Source organism: Myxine glutinosa, chromosome 6 (genome assembly GCF_964187855.1).
Source record: "Myxine glutinosa chromosome 6, kmMyxGlut1.1, whole genome shotgun sequence".
Classification (NCBI taxonomy): Eukaryota; Metazoa; Chordata; class Myxini; order Myxiniformes; family Myxinidae; genus Myxine; species Myxine glutinosa.
In genome coordinates this window covers 56,740,650-56,763,055 of record NC_136266.1, presented here as the reverse complement: position 1 = coordinate 56,763,055, position 22,406 = coordinate 56,740,650, and the positions used below count along the sequence as shown (strand labels likewise).

Here is a 22,406-nt window from a genome sequence, read left to right as displayed (position 1 = left end):
CTTGATAAAATTAACATGCTCTCCTGTTCAGGACAGAGAAACATCTGCACATACATGGAGGGGAAAAAAGGAAAATAAAATAAAATAAAACGTACATTCCTTTACCCCCAACATATCACTCAAAATTTACAAGGTTCATTCATACCAAACATGAACATGCATAGCAAAAAAATTATAATAATAATAAATAAGTTAGAATGAACCAAGACAGGAGAGCATTAACAGATTAATTTAAAAACATGGGGGCAATACCCCTGGCGCTCACCTGGTAGAATAAACAGTATACTGCACTGACTAAAGGTCTTTTAAACCAATTTCAATGGTTGCTAGAAGACAGGGCAGCATGCAGAATCATACTAACATAATCATAAGACTTTAAACAAACAAACCAAAAAAAATACCTATTTTTGGGGGCAACCCTCCCACCGCCGCCCTCTGCCCCGTTAACCTCCTCAGACCCCAATTATTCCAATGCCTTGAACAAACATTGGTACATCACGAATCATGAAGGTTGTGGTGAGGTTTCATCAAAATTGTGTGTGGAGGTTCTGAGAAAAAAGCAAATTCCTATTTTGGAGGGTCAAACCTGGATCCACTTTGACCCCTGGTAGACCCCCCCTTAATCCCCGATTTATTTTAATGCCGTGAACAAACTTTAGTCACAACACAACAAATATAATTTGTGCCAAATTTGGTCGCAATCCCATCAGCGGTTTCAGAGAACAAGTTTCAAGTGATTATGGACGGACGGATGACGCGCCATCTCATAAGCTCCCCTTAACCTCTTTCCAGATGAGTTAAGAAGGGTGGACAGTTTCGGTGTGCTTTGCCCTTCACATGCAAAGAAGGCTGTTGACAGAAAATAAGTGAACTACCTGATTATTTAGTTTATAGTGTAGGAGCTGCTGTGCAAACCGGCAGCCACACATTAAGACAGCAAGCACAGTAACCTGGTGTCATGGAGCCTTTAAGAACATCCGGCCACTTACTACGAGCAGTCCAGGAAGGAATTTGCAATTTGGTCGGTGTGCTGGCAAAACCTCACTCTTCACGAAGGGCACCCTGGCACCTTTAACGTCCACCAACTAATGCAGGCAAACGGGATGCCGAGTTTAATGTCCACCCAAGGGACGGCACACACTGATGCCTAGCCCGACATGTGAAACACCAGAATGGCAGTTTATAGCTGTGTCGCGATTTAAGCACAAGCTAGATAGCTCAGAGGCAAATGCACATACCTCAAAGCTATCCTGCTGGCCATAGACATTTTAGGTATCCCTTACGAGGCTGTGTACAAAACAACACAAGGATACTGCAAAAAAAAAGGTCAATTACATTACATTTTCACTATGAATACAACATTCATAAACCTTAAACAATCACATAAGTAAAACCAAACAAACTACAAAAAAAACAAAAAAAAACAAAAAACAGTGAAATCCTTTTAATTAATCAAAAGTTTCGATTTCCAATTTGAAAAGGCTTTAACTGTGCAGTGAGCAGAGACTAATGGGTGCTTGCAGTGGCATGGTACTGCACATACTGCAAGAGAAAATGATAGGCCGATGGCATCAAAAGCAAAAGACATAAGATGGCGTGAGCAATGAGATGAGGTGCATGTATAAAGCAAGAAACAAAATGAAACCAAAAAAAAAAAATAGGCACAAACCACTGAAGCCTTCTCTGCTGCCACCTTTCTGCGCTTCGTAAAACTGTGGATTGCTCATCAGCGTGTGCATTCCAAGTATGGCTGCCGGGGGTGGGAGATCGAAGAGCAGGAATCACATGAGCACACCAACCCTGTGGCTTGAAGAAGATATCTAGAGACATGATTGATGTGAAATGCAAACAATTTGAAGAAAAAAAAAAAAATGGTGATGAAATGAGGTCCCTTTTTGGAGGGGATGGATGGGGAGAGGAATTCAACAAAGTTGTTGAGTGTGTGTGTTAAAAATAAAGGTGGGAATACACTGGTCAGCATTGTTTAGAGACGGTGTAATGCTTTTGTTCCATACAAGACAGGCTGCATATATTGGCAGGCTTTGCAAAAACTTTTCCACATCCTGAACTCTAACAAAGCCAAGTGCCTCCTCCTGTAATACTACCAATGGAGAATGGCGTTGGGACATTTACCCATTGGCCAAAGGCACAGACACGCCATGATGAAATTCAATGTCTAATTTTGCAAAGACATGGAACAGAGAGACATGGTATATGGCATGATGTAGGTTCAACGATGTTCCACATTACACAAAAATACGTTTCGTGAAAGTTCAGTACAAGTGGGGCATTGTATGCCCCCCTATGGTCGATCATCAGCTCTCAAAGGCACTGTCTTATGGTGAACTACAGGAAGATTACAAGCACTGAGGTCAACAGTTGTTCCCAGAATTGATCAGTGTTATCAAACGGCCTCTGAGAGCTTGGCATATCCGAGAAATCTTGGTCAAGGTGTGCCCAAAATCGCCAAGAGTGGAAAGGAGCCATTGAGAAAAGGCATGGATTTCATTGAGCAAGGCCAGAGGGACAGATATCAATGGGAGTGATGCCAAAGACCCAACATATCTCAACCACTCGCATTCTCTTTCGACCTCTGAAAGTGTTTCTTTTCAAGACTTGACCTTTACCCCAAACAGATATTATAAACGTTCACCCTGATTTTCTTTTTTCCTCCCCATTGAAGTCATTGTCGTTTTGCCCGACTGCCATCAGATACCTCTTATACACTTCCAATCGACATTACTTGCCTCACAGTAAAAAGGTGAGACAATGACAGTGAGTCAGTTTTGTGTGGGGATGCCACGAAGAAATGCTTCCAAGTTTGAACTCTGGAAGTATTTCCAAGCATCAAAATCAACGATGGAGAGGGATTGGGCAAGGGAATTGAGAGGAAGGAGGCAAGCTATGGCTGTTTTTGTTTAAACACAATAATTATTGTTTACAGGAAGAAGGGGAAGTTAAAATTGCTGCAGCTGTTACATCACGCTAAACTAAGCCTTGTGATGAACGCAAGAAATCACTTTCATACCTGGAAGTAAAAGGTCATTTGAAGGTCAAAAACAACCATCTACTCCATACTAAACAAAACAAATGGATCTTCACAACGACTTGATGCGTTAAGTTCACCAAAATGTCACTTCTGAAGAGTCACCAATGTTGCTTTTGATCAGAAATTTATATTTCATTCTCATTGCATGCACTTAGGTTTCACATGAATCGAAACATGCGATTACGGTTACTCATTTGTGCATTTTCCGATAAATTAATTACACGAGGCTTTTTGTCGTTTCTCTCCCTCCACTTCCACACCCCACTCAGCCTTTGCTCATGTGCAGTGAAATTTCCTTTTATAAAGAGCTTTTCCTGAAAAAAAAAAATTCAAATGAGATGAAAGTAATGAACCCAACATTACAAACTTTCAGCAAGGAACAAATAAACGTCAGGATTACCCATGATCACTCGTCGCAGGGCAACTTTTTGATAAATTTCTCAGGTAAACACTTGTTTATATGTATAAACGGCACGGAAAAAATGAGCTCCAGCTCAGGACTGGAAATTTAGTAGTTAACTCAAAAGCAGTGTTTTGCTGATGTATGGAGAGAGACATTTCGATGGTGTTTAATTCAGCATAACGGATGACTTCTAATGTGTAGGAAACACAACATGATGAACGACGTGGCATGTTGAATGTACCTAACAACTCTTATCGAGTGACATGTGACATCTATCAGATTAGCACATTAAGATCACATTAGTAACTCTCAAGTCTTTAGCTTGTGGTAATTCTCAAGCAATCTGTTGTGCTGCAATACACATGTTAACTCCAAACTTATTTTGTTGCTACGGTGGTTTATAATTTTAAAGGTTTTGATTAGAGGTCTTAAACGCAAAATAATGTAATATAACCAAACAATTTTAATTATTCTATCAAAATAATTGTTATTCAGAAAAAATATGTACGTTTGATGTTACACAATATATCCCACAATGCACTGCATTTCTTTAAATGGCGGCACCCAGTAACGAACTCAAGTCTTGCGTCAGTGCGAGAAATCTGGAGAAATAGAGCTTTCACTTTAGTTCTTGTGGATAAAACGCACCACAAATGTTGATCAGATATTTCTGGGGGGAAAAGTGCGGCTTCTACACAAGTGGGTTTTCCTGGCTTTGTTAATGAGGAGGGTGACTGTGACACCCTGCCAGAACCAAAAACACCTGGCAAAGGGCAGATGAGCTCCGTTAGGGAGCCAACGGCCACCCAGTAAGGAGATGGTGTCTCCTAAAAACACCCATCCAGTTTGGACCAGTTCAAGTCATAACCAATGACTTGAAAAATGGTTTGAACTGTTTCCTTGCTTGAATAGGATAGAGCTCGGAAAATCCATGGAAAGTTGGCACCCATGGAGAGGAGGAAATTCCTGCTGAAGAAATTCCCCGCTGAGTACAGTCAGAAACGCGGCGCCATTGTTATGACGCCGCTGGTACCCAGAGTATCCAGGGAAGTGATAGTAGTGACGACACTTCCCCCAAGCTCAGTGGCTGTTTTAAGTGTTTGCCTTGTCAGTGTGTGTGTGTGTGTGTGTGTGTGTGTGTGTGTGTGTGTGTGTGTGTGTGTGTGTGTGTGTCAGCCTTAGCCCAAGTATAAAAAATAATAACAATAAAAAGTGATTTACGGTATCTCCATCTGTGAAGGCAGCTGAGCCTTGCTGTGCCTTTGTGTTCACCAGGCTCCTCTTCTGGATTTGCCAATAATCATGATAATTAATGTTACAGCCTTCCAAGACTGTGCAACAATCAGTCTGTTTTCAAAGATGACAAAACTGGTCAAATAAACTCACATTCCTGCTCAATATGGCAAGGTGACAATCACTTAAACGGTTATTGTTCTCATCCTCTTCCCTTTATAAGGGGCGAGTCCAATGTCACCTATTTTAAAATTGAGAGTCACAAGAGTGAAGTTCTCGGCAATCTCATGCTTACACGAAAGTGTTGTCTCTGATCAGTGATGGTACAACGTAAAATTAAATGAGAATACATGCCCTTGTATCGCACCATAAAGTAAATAAAAACTGGTTGGGATACCTGCGTTGCTCCTGTGATTCTGGTGTTGGGAAGAAACGACTCAGGTTCAATCCCCATCCAATAACAAAATGAAATGAAACTCAAAATAAGACTGAGAAATGCTGTATCTGATGCTTGTGCAATATACATCCTGTGATATAGAAATGCAGCGTAAATAAAGCTAATAGGAGGGAATTGATCGGCCTATCTTTGTGGAACAGCTCGGATGGACGTCTTTTGGTAAAACAGTGACAACGTCGAGGTCATTGGACTTCAGGTGTGCGTGTGATGCCCATATTCATGATTATCAGAAAAAAAAGGAAAAAAAAAAGGAAAAAAAAGGGCAACAACAATTTTAAGCAAACAACTAAAGTAATTAACACCAACATAAATCTTTCCACGAATGAGTCTGGGAAAAATGCAAGGAGCTACAAAGATTTTTTGAAATGGGTAATTTTAACAGCAATTACAAGCCAGAGAGCTCATTATATAATACAGTATATGCCAACTATGACAATAAGTTCAGGCTTTCATGATCATAATCCCAAGTATTGCACAAGCAGAAGTGCAAGCAATGATTCCACGGTGCACATAAATACTTCCCTGGGTATCCACTTATGCAAATTATAACAAGAGGATTGATGGTGGCCTACATTGTAAGTCACCATGAATCTTATTGTTATAATACATGTAGTAATATCATTACCAGCAGCATTACCTGTAGACCATTAGAGAGGTACTGGCTCTTGCTTCAGCATCAGCCCTTGTTATCCAGATTGTGCAGCCATGCTACTTGAGGACAGTGTGTTCCAACTCGGTCCTCAAGTACCATCGCCACACAATCTGAGTAACACGGGTGTTGATATCAATGCCTGCCTGGACACGACTCCAGTAACCCCACTATAACACCAACGGTGACAGGATAGGGGAGAAACCCGTAATTTGGCCGGGTAGCTAGCAAACGATGGCCTACACTTGCAAAACACAACAAGGAAACATTAGTGTCTACCAGAAAATAATATCAGATAGGACTCCTGGCTCTTCCGTAGTGCAGTGCACCTATTGGTATGAGGTGATGGCTGCTAAAAACGAGCGTGACAGTTTTACAGTCAGATTGAGAATCAAACCCAGATCACATAGCTCAAGAGCGAATCCACAGCTACCACCATATCCTGACAGCCCCATTACCTGCAATATCACACAGTTCAGTGTCTGAAGCATCAGTGAGGGCATCTTCCAGCTCTGGGTCGAGAGAAAACTTCTCCTCAACGGGCGCCGGTTTAGCCTTCGCCACAAAAGTTTTGCCTTTAAAACAAAACAAACATACACACAACACCTTAGATGCATTGTTAGCCGCTCAATCTCTGGGTAGCAAGTTCTAAAATAATAATATATTTAAAACCACTTCAAAGTAAACAATATGTACTGAGAACAAGGTGAGCAAGACCATTTCGTTTCGGTCCCCAAAATGATGCCACGTTTGCAAGTTGCAAAGTGCCACATTCCAAAACAATCCAATGACCAACAAACCAAAACAATAAACCACATCTCTGGAAGTGTGTTTCTAACCAATGAACTGAACATTTTCTGTGCTTCAAAAAGGGGACCGAAAAACAACAACCACGGTTCCCGAAAAAGGCCAACCCCCACTTTGCGGGGAAAAATGGCCTCTAAAGGTGGTTATTTTTTTTATACAAATCGATTCTGGATACAAAAATCCTCGATTCTGTATACAAAAAACATGCTTCATACCATGTACCCCTCTCCCCCACCCCCAGCCCTCTCCCTTACACAGATCCCTGTTCTCTACTATTTGTTGTGCTTGTATGCGTTCCACTCTCCCCCATCTTGTCTCCCGCTCCCTTTATTGTATGTTTTGTATGTCCGTGCATGTTTTCATGTTTATTTAGCTCTTTCACGAGCCTCGATTCAGTATACAAAAAACAAAAACAAAAAAAATGTGTTAGCTCTTACACGAGCCTCGATTCTGTATTTCCAAAAATAATAATTAAAAAAATGTGGGTTTGAGAAAAGAGCGAGTCGGTTCAAAATCTCCCCATTGTAATCAAATTTTCAAGAGGGGTTCACAAGGTCCAGTTCCCACGTGGGCTGCGTTCCACCAGGCCTCGTTCGCCTGCGAAGCACATTTGTATCATCTACCCACACTATGTGGGAGGAGGCAATGAGAAGGGATTTGCTGGGGTGTGTGCAGTGACATGCTGACCCGCCATACAGCAATAAACGCCATGCCAAAACCGTTAATATAATAATAATTAATATAATGTTATATATATATATATATATTGTAATGTTAATATAATGGCTGAACTAATAGGGTGAAGAGGGTAGTTTTTATTTTATTTTAAGCTTTAGTCCTAAAAAAAAAAAGGAGAAAAAGTTCCCCTAAAACCCACATAATAATTCAACAATGATAGAAAATGTCAAGTTTATTTTATGAGGACCATAATCTAAACCACATTGCCGGTGTCCTTTTCGCATTGATCTGAAAAAGATAAAATAAAATAAACAACGGCCATGCCTCGTGGATTCTCAAGGATTTCGCAGTTGTGCAAGACCAGCTGGTGTTTTAGTACCAAGTAGAATAGAATCATAAAATTTTTTTTTAATGAGGAATAAGGGTACATCTACATATGTACAGGAAGGAAAGCAGTGCGGGGCAGGGGGAGGAGGGTTGGTGAAGAGGAGGTGGTGGTAATTTGAGGAAAACATAAATTTATGATAAAAGATGAGGGTCGGATAGTTGAGAAGGATGAGAAGCAAAGAGAACAAGAGCGAAAATTGCTTTGCAATACACGTCCCCTGCCGATGTGATATTTTCTAAGTCCAATAACGGCATAGCTCTGAAAAATTGACGAAACACCCTGAAACTCGAACTTGTTCTGTAATTTATAATAAAGCCATTTACCAAGTTTCTGTTGAATATCAAGTCTGAAAAACCACAGGTGGTACGGATGGACGGACGGACAGACAGACGAAGAGCAAACCTATAGTCCTCTCCAGTGAAACCAGTAGGGGACCAATAAAATGTGGAAATGAAAAGTTGAGTAAGGATAGAAAAAAGGACAATGAAGTGGAAATGGTGGGAGGAGCAGGGAGGGAGTGAAGGGTGATGGATGATGGATGATGGGGGTGGGGGTGGGAAGGAATTCTGCAACTTATCTCCATGAAATGTCGACAGGCCGTGAGGCTGTTCTAGACTGCACTTAACAAAAAAAAAAAGAAAAAAAAAAAAGGAGGATTTATCAGCATTCTTTCTTTCCCATCAAGGATATTCATAATAATTGTTCTGCGCACACACCTCTATCACAAATATATCCCCCAAAAAACAATAAAAATTGCTCATGTACACTTTAACAGGTTACATATGGTAGTGTCAGTCTGCAGCAATTTATTATGGTTAAAATGAAAAGTCTTCGTGTCAGTCTTCGACGTATGAAAGGAAAACAGACCTAGTTAAAAGAACTAAACACACGTGGCCTTGTAAATAGAAAAAACATAGTACGAGTGAAAGATTGGAGCGAGAGCATATTCATTTCCTGGAACTAATGCCAATACAAGCAATGCTGGATTGTCTCAAATGCACATATTCACAGTGGATTTAGTGAAATGCTTGAAGTCTTTACTCCAGATTTGATTTCAATAATCCAGTCAAGCATACAACAATTGTGCAGCAACCGACCATGCTGCAATTTACACAGCGTTAAGTTATCCCACAAGGCCTCCAATTGTGATTAAATGTTCAGCATGTTAAAAGTTCTGTCTGTTTGCCTTGTATTCCGTGACCTACAAGAGATAAGCTTCAAATTCCACACGTGCTTCCTGAAACTCGCACAAAACTGAAGGCTGTTTTTTATGTTTGGCCAAGGACACAACCCCACCAGAGACAGATTCAAAACCCAGATCATAATGAAGAGCATCTCAAATGCACTTTTGAAACTAGAACAGCACTCAGCAGAGAGTATACCTCCACCAGGTGAACAGTTTACATTTTGTATCCCAGAGAAGACCAGAAAATCACAATACAGAATCACATTTAATCAAAATCATCAGTCCATAACTTTTTGAGATATCCTGCTATGTATTGTTTTGGCCCTATCTCCCAATGGTGAAGAATCGCTTTAAAATTTCAACTATCCGGATCCGGACCCGGATCTTCAACGTCACCCTAAATATTGGCCACGCGTGGGCGTGGCCTGTGCACGACCACATACATGTAGGCCTACTATAGGGAGTAGCGCAGTTTGGGTTTGTCTGCGATTATTGGAGCCATTATCATTGCCTTCATCCATCATAATAAGAATGGAAATATTGTTTGACTTTTTGGCCAATGCGCGTTATGTTGTCCCGAGGGCGGAATATTGACCTCGGCCGTTCAGCCCTCGGGACAACATAACTGCGTATTGGCCTCAAACCCAAACAATATTTCCTTATTATAATCTGACTATAATCCACCGATACCCACATTGCTAAGGTCAATCACTGACATTTGTTTAGTGACATTCAAAGCACTATTAATATACCTACATGTCAACAAACCCAAAAATTGTATTCCAGAGTGTCGAATCGAATTGAATCGATTCTTCCTCATCACACATACAACCTGTCCACCATGTTTCGTCCAAATCTATCCATAACTTTTTGAGATATCCTGCTATATGTTGGTTTTAGCCCTATCACTCTATGGTGACGAATCACTTAAAAATTTAAATAATTCTCATATCCTAATCCATATTCAGATCTTCACCAAAATCTAATCATTTCGTCCTTGTCACATATGCTACCTCTGTGCCAAATTTCATCCGAATCCGTCCACAACTTTTTGAGATATCTTGTTCACAGACAAACAAACAAACAAACAAAACAAACAAACAAACAAAACAGACAGGGGTGAAAACATAACCTCCATCTACCTTTGGTGGCATTGGCAATTAAGCAGATGGCCAAGTATTCGAAAGAACAAGATTTGCCAACACCCAATTAATCTTTTGAAGATTATTCTGCAAATTCAAAATAACGATTCAGCGAGTCAGCCAAATCATGTCGATACATATTTTCTGCACTCGGAAAAGGGTCACATGTCTTGGTCAAGCTGTATGCAAAAAAACAACAAAAAAAACAAAACATAGAATGCGGGCCTGCTATCGTTTCCATGATGCTGGGAACCCAGGTTCAAATTCCAAGTACTACCTACCATTTGTCTGTTGTCCAAATCATGATGTTTTGCAATATCTCTGTCCTACATACAAAACATGTACAAACTCTTTTTATATATATTGTATATATATATATATATATATATATATATATATATTAGCAGAAGTACCCGGCAGGGGAGGGGGGGGGGGGAGGGGAGGGGAGGGGAACGGGGGGGGGGGGGGAGCGAGCCCCTTGGCAAAGCGAGCGATTTTTTTTTTCATAGCGTCATATCGTTTCATAGCGTCATAGCGATTTTTTTTTTTCATAGCGTCATAGCGTTTCATAGCGTCATAGCGATTTTTTTTTCATAGCGTCATAGCGTCATATCGTTCATAGCGATTTTTTTTTTCATAGCGTCATATCGTTTCATAGCGTCATAGCGATTTTTTTTTTCATAGCGTCATAGCGTTTCATAGCGTCATAGCGATTTTTTTTCATAGCGTCATAGCGTCATATCGTTCATAGCGATTTTTTTTTTTCACAGCGTCATATCGTTCATAGCGTTCATAGCGTCATCACGTGATCGCTCTGAGCGAATCAGCACCCACCTGCCCTGATTCCGTGCGCTGAAATGCGCTGAGGTAAATATGAATAAAAAATATGGATCGTCAAATATTTTGAGTTCGGCCATGTTCGTCCCATGCTCAATGGCCATGTCTATGTCAAATATCAAGCACGTAAGCCTCTCCGTTTAGGAGTCTATCGGTAACATCACACACACACACACACACACACACACACACACACACACACACACACACACACACACACACACACACACACACACACACACACACACACACACACACACACACACACACACACACACACACACACACACACACACACACACACACACACACTGTGTTTTATATATATATATATATATATATATATATATATATATATATATATATATACATACGTACATACTTTCTTGAGGCACGTATGGGAGTTGGGGTGGTTGGGGACAGCCATATGTAGATTTTAGAGTGCAGTCGGTGCAAAGTCAACTAGATGGTATTCATAGAATACTTACCCTGCACAGTCAACTTGTTGCAAGCCAACTCTTCTGTTTTTGAACATTTTGTTTCTTTGATCCAATATGGCTGCCAGACCACGTGAGTGATGACATCATAAATTTATATTCTCTAATATAATTGCATAGATCATGCTCAATACATTTCAAACTGATCGGACTAAGCGTTGTCCCTGTCGAATTATGACGTCATAATTATTGTACCAATGACATCGTAAACAACACCTATTCCCCATATGGAGTTCTTTACAATGAGCCATGTTTCAATTTTTTCCATGCAGCAGTTTTGGAGATATAGAGGTGCAACATTTTTTGTTTTTTAAAAGATGGCGCCTGTGCCACATGACCTATGATGTCATGATTATCATTAAAATATTCCACATGAGGAGGCACTCCTATGGTGAAAATTTCATGCCCATCAGACCAAGAGTTGCTGAGAAAAAAAATTCACAATGATCGGATAAGTGTTGTACTTGTCGAATTATGACGTCATAATGAAGGCACCGATGACATCATCATTAACATATCTTATTCCCCAAGGGGAGTATTTGACAATGAGTCATGTTTAAATTTTTTCCATGGAGCGGTTTTGGAGATATAGAGGTGCAACTTTTTTCCAAGATGGCGTCCGTACCACGTGACCTATGACGTCATAATTATGAGTAAAATAATTCTACAGGCGGAGAGGCTTCTATGGTAAAATTTAATGTAAATCGGACCAACGGTTGACAAGAAAATGATTTTTTTAAAATGCAGACACATACGGCACACGTTCACAGTGAATGCTTAACCCTGCTTTTCGCTTCGCAAGCGCAGGGTAAACATGGAAGCTTGCCAAAATATATGCCTAACAACCAATGATGCACCCCTCAAACAAGTGTCAGACCATTCCCCTGAACACATTTTGGGCATTATACATCGTCTGGCATCATGCTAGGCTTGTCAAGCTCAGTGCCTGTGGCATACAAGGCTTTAGCTTCCTCCATACCTGGCTTTCGCACTTCCAGCAGTCACATTTTAAATGGACACTGTTCTATCCTCTCCCAATGAAGGCTGGAGTTCCTCAAGACAGTGTCTAGTGCAAAGTCTTGTCCCTTCTACACAAACAACCACTTCATGATCTGGAAAACATTCTCCTACTTCTTTCAAAAGTGTATTTCTCTTGATCAGGAATCAATCAGATGCTTCTCTGACAAATAGAACATCTTTCAATCCTGTCAAATCTCAGTCTCGCTGTCTCACTCTGGAATGATTATGAATAAAACCCACCTATTTATTTCCATTATCTGCCCCTTGGAGGAGGTTCATTCTCTGATCTTCTCGGCCTCACAATCATCCGTAAGCCCCACTTGGGCTGCTTATATTGAAAAGCTGTCCCAAAGCCAGCTGTAAACTGGGCAACCTCCATTGTTCCAAGTAATTCCTTGACAAAATTAGAACTACTCACACAGTCCATGCAATGCCTTTGTGTGGATCTCAATGGAGTACTGCTCTTCCCTATGACTTGGCACCCCAACATCACATATATCCATCTTGAAACATATGTAATGATAAGCGCTCACATTAACGGCACCTCCTGCAATGAAGCGAAGGAACAAGGCCTCTTGCTCTCAACGTAGTCACGTGAGTTCCTCTCTAGTCGAACTAATTATAGTCGAGTGAACTATTTATTTATGCAAAATCACCTGTCCTCCAGTCTTACTCCCTCTGACCTGCACGAGCAACTCGAAGATGCACGAGTTCTTACAGTAACCACTTCCTGGTTAAACACCCACAATGCTGGCTTACTGCACATCTCCAATCTTTTGTTCCCCTTTTCTCACATTTGTGGAAGCACATTCTCAAGGTTGGTGAACCTCACTCTTCACTCTTGAGCTTCAAAAGCAGATTGTTTAATACCACCTCATGTCGCCCCCATCACTATCCATAGGAGAGGTCTCCAATATTTCTCTTCGCTCTCTGTCAGTCCTCTAACTCTCCCTAGCAACACCAGGATACATGTGTTCTTCCAGTAACCATCTCCTGGTTAAAAACTTCCAAAATCCATGCTGACTGCACACCTCAACTATTTTGTTCTTTGCTTCTCCCATTTATGAAATCACCTTCCAGGGCCTGTTCTGTCTCATTCTTTCCTCCAGGGCTTTATGCAAGCAGTGCACCACTACCTTGTGTCATCCACGGCCCCCCCACCCCCCATCCTTCCTTCGTGAAGAGAAGGTGAGCTATCGCCAGCATTCTGGCCAAATTCCAATTTCCTACTCCAACCTACAGATGGCATTGCATCAGTGTTACAGCTGCACCCTCAATCAACATTATCCTGCAACCTTGTGGTGCATATGAAAAAAGAAGATCCCCCCCCCTCATCCTGACCAATGATCTTTATTACTCCCATTAACCCTTCCTAACTCAACCCTCCTACTTGCTAGTTTGAGGGTTTCCTCCCCATCTCTTTTTCTTTCCCCTTAATTTACACCCTTGTTGGTTGCAGGGGCAGATGCAGGGGGTTGGGGGCACACCTAACATGCTCCCCCATCCCAGAACACCGACCTCCCGTCAAAAGTGATCATTTTTGTTTCACATGTATCAAGGTATATATAACCAAAGATTATGTTGTCTCGGAATGTGGGATCACCCAATATTCCTCAGACCACAGCTGATGTTGACTGCAGCATTCAGCATGGAACTGATTTGTACCAGTGTGTTCCCACGGTGGATACTTGATGATTAACGAATTACCAGAATAATTTGTCGTCGGAGATGCTTCTTTTCTCCTAACCATTCAAGAGTGGAATGGTACCCAAATGTCAGATAATCCAGAATTCCGATCATTGTTTGAATTTGACACTCAGTCTGTTTTCAAGACTCATGAAAAAGCTTTTTGACCGTCAGAAATTATTTTAAATGTACAGTTGGCATCAAATGTGTCGGAGAAGAAATCTTTGTTATGAGTGATTCACATTGTCGAGATGATTAAGGCGGCAAATGTTCAGCTGATGGCAAAACCGTAATTCCGATTGAAGGTCAGTCACTTCCATGTCGAACCTTGTTCAATACATCAGAGACATCGATTTGTTTTGACGATTAGGTCATTTGTTTCATTTTATGCAATGGCTGCTTTTCATTAAATTTGATTTTTATGACGAGACAATAATTAAAATAAATGTTGAGTCTTGAGCAAAAGTTTTTTCATTAGATCAATTCTTTTCAAGTGCATTAGAGTGCTTTTTGTCTATATTTATAATAGTGTTTAGAATTCATGACAAAAACAAAACACCTACAAGAAAATGTTACCCGTTACCGCGATGGGGGTTTAGTTTACCCGAGAACAACGGAATACCACCTCCCCACCCCCCAACCCAAATTAAAATCATGCATCCGTGCCTGGGTTGTGGCCAATTCTTTACCCACTATTAGTGCAGAGAAGACATAAAATAAAATAAGAAGTCAGGATACGCCGATGGTTCACGAGCGAGCGGTATTCAATGACAAAGGACGGATTATAACCGAAACAGGCCCGGACTGGGGAGTCGGGGGCCCACGTGACAGGTGTCGGCCCCCGACATGCGGTGTACATGCCTATTTACAAAGGGCCCCAATGCGCTGCGTGCGCAGGCCTTTAAGAGCCAGCTGTACGTAATATTGTGTGTGGTGCTGGCCTGGAAATGTCAAAACGAAGGTTACTGACCTTGAAATGAGATAGAAAATAATGTACAATCAGTTATCAGGTTAGTTAGCTACACAATACCGAAAATTCGGTTCGATTCCGACAACTTTGAAAATTTGACCTTTGTGGCCTTCAGAGGTCAAAGGTCGAAGATTCTACAATTTGTTGGAAAACTTGTATTTCATGATGAATGTGATAATATAAGATCATGTTCGACATTTCACCCTATCAGGAAGCGAACAATATAATAAAACCATCAAAAATCGACTTTTCTAAATTTCGTGACTGTGACCTTGACCTTGGGGCGAAAATGAAAAATCGAGCTCTGTGGGGCTAGACACATGACATTGGCCTAACCAAATACTGAAACCCCTGTCAGATTCCACCAACTCCCTCAGAGAAGATGTAGCTTGAACTCGATTACCCCCTAAAAAGACATCTTTTTCGGGCGTGGCTCCGCCCACAATGGGCGCAATACGCCCACTCCAGGCAGGACACAACTAGATCATGATATCAACCTCCCACCCAAGTTTCATCAAGATCGGATATCATCGGGTAGTTATGCTGCGGACAGACAGGAAGACAGACACACACCCATGACGAATATAGTGGTCACTGTTTGATAACTCGTGAACCAACAAGAGGGATAATTCCTTTGCAGTCCCCTACAGGTCCCAATGCATGCTATTGTTCCAAGCAAAAAGAGCATAACTCCCTTAAAAAATGGCAAAATGCCCCAAAACTCCAACTTGTTCTGCAACTTATCAAAATGAAGCCATGTACCAAGTGTCAGTTGAATATGTCAAAGGATATGGAAAAAAGGGAAGAAAACCACAGGTGGGACAGACGGACAGACCTACGGAGAACAAACATATAATCCCCCAAACCACCCCCCCCCCCCCCCCCCCCCCAGGTAGGGGAATGATAAAATATATAGACTACAGAATGAACGCCAAAGGATTCTCAGATCAGTATTTAATGCAATATTGAAACAACAAAAAACCCTGTAAAGTGTCAAGATCACCGAATTATTTGTCCATCATCTCATGACGCAAAAGTAACCATGCCAGTGGCATTCGAGGACAATGATCAAACAAGAATTGGCAGAAGAACACAATAGGTTTGGAAAACGTACAATAATAAGACAAAACATCGATAAACTCGGTGAAAGTGATAGAGAAGGGCACGTCATAATAGTTGTGTTTTGGCACAGAGGAGCACATCAATATGATGGGGGTTATTGAAAAACCCCCAAAGAAGAAAGCCTGAAGGGAAATTCTTCAAACAATTATAATTGAACTAAGAAGCAAGTGCGTAACTGGTGGAAGTAAACAATGAATGGACTTGGACAGAATCAAGTAGTTATAAAGTCGACGGCAGTACGAGAAGGGAGAACTGGGAGAGAGTAGCATCATTGTGGATTCAGGACAGAGGAGCTGTGTCCAGCTTTTGGGGCTGGTGCTTTTGGTCTGGTGACGTTTCCATCTCTCTTCATGAGACTGCAATTAGACTACACAATTGTACATGGTACCAATGCTGCTCACAGGACCTTTTTGCTTGGATCCACTGCACCAATCTGCACACTTGTTGACACCGTCAGGGCTTCATTGTAGCTACGAGGCCATACTCCCATATGGTCCTTACTACGCTTTACATCTTGCGCGGCTCCCTCGACAAGATCCGCTATACCACTCTGAGCTGACAATGCCCCCAGGACTCACCACTGTACCAAACACATCTTTCGCCAGTGGTCGTGCATGTAACATTGGCCAAAATAGTCACGATTCTCCACCCCCCCCCCCCCCCCCACCCCTTCTTCTGTTATATTCACAGCTCTTACGCCCATTTTCATAAACCATCCTTAAGGATAGATTTGAGGATTTACTGAAGTATGTCCTTAACTTTTCCCTTAAGGACATCCTTATGTTGAAAATGGTTGCACATATGAATATCCTTAAATTTTTGCTTAAATCCATCCTTAAAAGTTAAGGTGGTCCCCCCACTGCCCCACCCACCCTCCTTTCCCCACCCCATCATCAGCTTTTCTCCATTAGTCATATGAAAACTTTCAAAAGTTACCCGGGCATTATACATTGTAAGAAAGGTCATGATTTGTCGTTTGGATAGATGTCAGTGTAAACTAATTTGCATGTCGGCCAAGTGTCTTTTAAAATAACGTTGTAGCGGTTGCCGCTGAACATACACAATCGCCTTACACCTGCCGAGGACGCAACCACGGAGCGATCGCTGTGCCGGGCTCGCCCAGACCGCCCGGAGACGCTCAGTCTCGCCTTTCCCGGGCATGCCTGGACTCACCTTTCCCGGGCATGTCCAGGCACGCCCGGCCCGTCCGGCGACACCCAGTCTCGCCGTTCCCGGGCATGTCCAGACTCGCCCAGGTCTCCCGGACACGCCCAGTCGCGCCTTTTAAGGGCAAACGCTCCGGCATGAGATATTCGAGTGTTTGTATATAATGCTGCCCGATAAACGGGCTTTTCAGTTTACACGAGTTGATTTGATGCAATAAAGAAACTCGGACGAATTCCAGCTTTTTGTCGCGTCCATTCTTTCGATTTGAGTTGGAGCACAGCTCCTTCATTGGTGACCTACCGACATGGACATGGCAGTTGCCCTCAAACTGCCTACCTTCTGGGAGGCTCACGCGGCGGTTTGGTTCGCCCAGGCGGACTCCCAGTTCGCCCTGCGAGGCATCACCGCCGATGACACCCGCTTCCATCATGTGGTAGCAGCACTCGGCTCAGCCACCGCGGCCCGCGCCCTCAGCCTCCTCCAGCACCCGCCAGCCGCTGACAAGTACGGTGCGATCAAGAAGCTCCTCCTCGACGCTTTCGCCCTCTCATCGGCGGAACTCGCACGGCGCCTGCTCGACCTGCCCGAGCTCGGCGACACGCGCCCGTCCGAGCGAATGGATTACATGCTCTCGTTGCTCGGGGAGCACGCTCCGGATTTTCTTTTTCAAGAGCTGTTCCTCTGTCAGCTGCTTAGCCAGGTACGCCTCGCCCTGGCAAGCACGCAGATCACGGATCCCCACGCCCTCGCCAGGGAAGCTGACAAAATCTCCTCGGCAGGCCAACACATCGGGGCAGCGACCTGGAGCCCGCCGCCGTCCGAAGCAACGCCCATGGCGCCAGAGCGCCCGGCACGGTCGGCGGCCGAACTGCCGGCGCAATTGGCGGCCGCTACGCCGCGCCGACCGCCTCCAACACGACGACCGGGGCCTCCACCTGACCAGGCGTGGTGTTAATACCATGCCAGGTTCGGACAAAAGGCCCGGACATGCCGAACCCCGTGCACTTTCGGCAAGTCGGGAAACGGCCGGGCCGGCGTTCATTACCAGCCATGAGCGCCGGCCACACGGGCAACTTACTTTTTATCAGGGACAAACGTCCGGACGGCGCTTCCTGTGTGACACCGGCGCCCAGCTGAGCGTCATACCCGCCGCCGATCAGGACAGGCAGTCCGCGGTTTGCGGCCACTCCTTGGTGGCGGCCAACGGATCGGCCATCCGCACCTTCGGCCCGCGCAACGTCACCCTCTGCTTCGGCAGCCAGCGCTTTCATTGGACTTTTGTGACCGCAAGCGTGCCCATGGCTCTGCTGGGCGCAGACTTCCTCTGCACACACGGGCTGCTGGTTGACGTCAAACGGCGTCGCCTCGTCAACGCCGAGACCTTCAGCTCCCTGGGATGCACGTTGAGCAGCTCTGCGCCGACCGAGCTAGCATGCGCCCTTCCGGCGGTGAACGAGTTTGCTCGCCTGCTCGCGGAGTTCCCGGCCGTCGCGGTACGACATGGTATTGAGCACCACATACCAACTACGGGCCCGCCAGTCTACGCCAGAGCCCGCCGCCTCGACCCAGCCAAGCTCGCCGTGGCCAAAACCGAGTTCGACGCTTTGGAACACCTCGGCATCGTGCGGCGCTCCGATAGCACGTGGGCTTCGCCACTACACATCGTACCGAAGCCGGGGGGCGGCTGGCGCCCATGTGGCGACTACCGCCGCCTTAACGACATTACCACCCATGACAGGTATCCGATCCCGCACATTCAAGACTTCTCCGCCCGTTTGGCAGGACGGGTCATTTTTTCGAAGATCGATTTGATACGGGGATACCACCAGGTACCTGTCAGGCCGGCCGACGTCCCAAAAACGGCCGTCATCACGCCGTTCGGCTTATTCAAATTCCTTTGAATGCCATTTGGCCTCAATAACGCGGCTCAGGCGTTCCAGCGCTTGATGGACGGCGTGCTGCGCGACCTGCCGTTCCTCTTCGTCTACCTGGACGACATCCTCGTCGCCAGCGCGTCCCGGGCCGAGCACCTCCTCCACCTCCGAACACTGTTCGGGCGCCTCAGCGAGCACGGCCTAATCGTCAACCCGGCCAAATGCCACTTCGGCACGACGGCCGTTGATTTTTTGGGCCACCACATCACCAAGAACGGGGCCGTGCCGCTGCCTACCAAGGTCGAGGCCATCACCGCGTTTCCGCGTCCCCGCTCCATCAAGGCCCTGCAGGAGTTCCTCGGAATGGTGAATTTCTATCACCGCTTCGTGCCCTGCGCTGCTCAGCTTATGCGGCCCCTCTACGAAGCCCTCCGGGGCAAGCCGGCCAAACACGACGTCGTCTGGTCCGCAGTCATGGACGCGGCATTTACAAGCTCAAAGCGGGCCCTCGCCGACGCAACACTGCTCGCTCACCCGGTGCTCAACGCTCCCATCGCCCTCACCACGGATGCCTCCGACTACGCGGTGGGCGCCGTACATGAGCAATGGGTGAACGGGGTTTGGCAGCCACTCGCTTTTTTCAGCCGGCAACTCCGGCCGAACGAGCTCAAATATAGCACGTTTGACCGCGAGCTCCTCGGTCTACACCTGACCGTTCGCTATTTCCGCAACCGCCTGGAGGGCCGACACTTCACGGCTTTCGTCGACCACAAGCCGTTGGTTTACGCAATGGCCAAAGTCACGGAGCCGTGGTCGGCCCGCCAGCAGCGCCACCTCTCCGCCGTGTCGGAGTTTACCACAGACATCCAGCACGTCGCCGGCAAAGACAACGCCGTGGCCGACTGTCTTTCTCGGGCCAGTGCGAACGCGGTCCACCTCGGCGTGGACTTCGTGCTTATGGCGGCTGACCAGACCACCGACACCACGGTGCAAGCCCTCCGGGTGGCGGACACGGGCCTCCGCCTGGCCGACGTCCCCTTCGCGGACACTGTCCTGCTCTGCGACGTCTCCCAAGGCCAGCCTCGCCCCATCGTGCCCGTTACCTGGCAACGCCGCATCTTCGCCTCCCTCCACGGCTTTTCCCACCCGGGCCGGAAAGCTTCCCAGAAGCTGGTGTCGGCGCGATTCGTCTGGCACGGCCTTCGACGGGATGTCCGCGATTGGACCAGCACCTGCACGGCCTGCCAACAGGCCAAGGTCCACCGACACACCCAGGCCCCGCTGGCACCTTTCACCGTGCCCGAACGGCGTTTCGACCACGTCAACGTGGACCTGGTGCCCCCCCCCCCCACCCCCCCATCACAGGGTTTCACACACCTGCTCACCATGGTGGACAGGACCACCAGGTGGCCGGAGGCCGTTCCCCTCATCTCCACCACCACCGCCGACGTGGCGCAGGCTTTCATCGCCACCTGGGTCGCCCGTTTCGGCGCACCAGCGGACATCTCTTCGGACCACAGTTCACCTCCGAGCTGTGGGGCGCGGTCGCCCGCAACCTGGGGGTCAGGCTCCACCGTACCACGGCCTACCACCCCCAAACCAACGGGTTGTGCGAGCGGTTCCACCGTTCCATGAAGGCCGCGCTCATGGCCGGCCTTCAGGACGGCGGCTGGACCGACCGGCTACCGTGGGTCCTTTTGGGCCTCCGCACGGCCCCCAAGGAGGACCTCCGGGCGTCCACCGCCGAGCTGGTCTACGGCCAGCCGCTACGCGTACCGGGCGAATTCGTGCCCGACGCTACCAGTCCCTGGTCCGCAGCTCGCCAGCGCTCGGACCTCCAGGAGACCGCCCGACGGTTTGCCCCCGTGCCAACGTCCCATCACGGTGACCCCCAGTCCTACGTCCCCCCAGCGCTTCGCACAGCGGAGTACGTTTTTGTGCGTCATGAGTCTATACATCGGATTTTTATGTGAAAAATAAATAAATATTTTTTCACATAAAACGGCTTTTTTGCGCGCAAAAAAATTATTTTGCTATTTTCGGAGGAAAAAAATATTTCGCCCTTTTTCGTGAAAAATAAAAGAAAATGCCCTTTTTGGTCGAAAATGTCTGGCAACGCTAAAAAAAATTAGGGAATTTTTCGAAATTTTAAACTGCGATCGAAATTTTAAACTGCGATCAAAATTTTAAACTGCGATCGATCTCAAAAACAAAACGTTGCGTCCACTTGCGTGTGTTGCGTCCCCAGCGTGTACAGCAGTGAGGCGGTGTACTACAGTGAGAGAGTGTACACAAAGTGTGAACAAGTCTCCTATCAAGATGAGTGCTGCTCTTCGTGACAAGTGGCTGAAGGAATTCAACGCTGGCGGCGATGGGGCCACCTTCAAGTACATGTCGAGTGACACGGCTTTCTGTCGAGCTTGTGAAAAGACTTTCCGGGCGAAGCAGAAGTCTGAGCTGGCCCAACATGTCCGAGGAGACCGCCACAAGAGCAACTTGGCCTTGAAGAAGAAGAGGACGGTCACGCAAGCCACCATGGAGGACTTTGGTGGCGGAAAGAGGCACAAGTGCGACGTCGTGGCTCAGGAGCTGTGCCAGGCCATGCTGGCCGCTGGCATCCCATGGTCGAAATTGGAAAACCCTGCCCTCCGGTCGTTCCTGGAGAAGCACATCACTCTCCAGATCCCCGATGAAAGCTGGATTCGAAAGCACTACCTCGACAAGTGCTACGACGAGGCCTTGGCGGGGATCCGTGCCGACCTCGGACAGCAGCCCATCTGGCTGTCCGTCGACGAGATGACCGATTCGGCAGGTCGATATGTGGCCAACATCATCGCGGGACGCTTGTCCAAGGAGGGGTACTTTCGTCCCCACCTCGTCCAGTGCATGTTTCTGGAGAAGACCAACTCCGGGGAGATCGTGCGTGCAGTCAATGACACGCTGCGCTATCTTTGGCCTGATTTCAAGCCGGAGTGCCTCAAGGTCCTCGTCAGCGACGCCGCGGCCTATATGATCAAGGCCGGCCATTCCCTGAAGGAACTCTTCCCGGACTTGCTGCATGTGACTTGCGTTGCCCACGCGCTCCACCGTGTCTGCGAGACAGTCCGAGAAATGTTCAAGGACGTCAACGACCTGATTGCCACGACGAAGAAGGTGTTCGTCAAAGCCCCGTCGCGTGTTGTCTTTTGGAAGGAGCAGCAGCCCAATCTTTCTCTCCCCCCGGAGCCCATTCTGACTCGGT

At 46.0% G+C, this 22,406-nt stretch overlaps 1 protein-coding gene across 6 annotated transcripts in view; it reads right to left on the bottom strand.

Moving 5' to 3' along the window:
* Nucleotides 1–22,406, bottom strand: part of LOC137429812 (tropomodulin-3) — a 125,328-nt gene that overhangs the window by 16,631 nt on the left and 86,291 nt on the right. For all 6 annotated transcript variants that reach the window (XM_068120083.2, XM_078779888.1, XM_078779891.1 and 3 more), the window contains 2 exons: nt 6,250–6,366; nt 1,670–1,750 (listed from right to left, as the gene is read on the bottom strand). In XM_068120083.2, the coding sequence (XP_067976184.2) occupies nt 1,670–1,750; nt 6,250–6,366 (198 nt within the window). The remainder of the gene's footprint in view (nt 1–1,669; nt 1,751–6,249; nt 6,367–22,406) is intronic.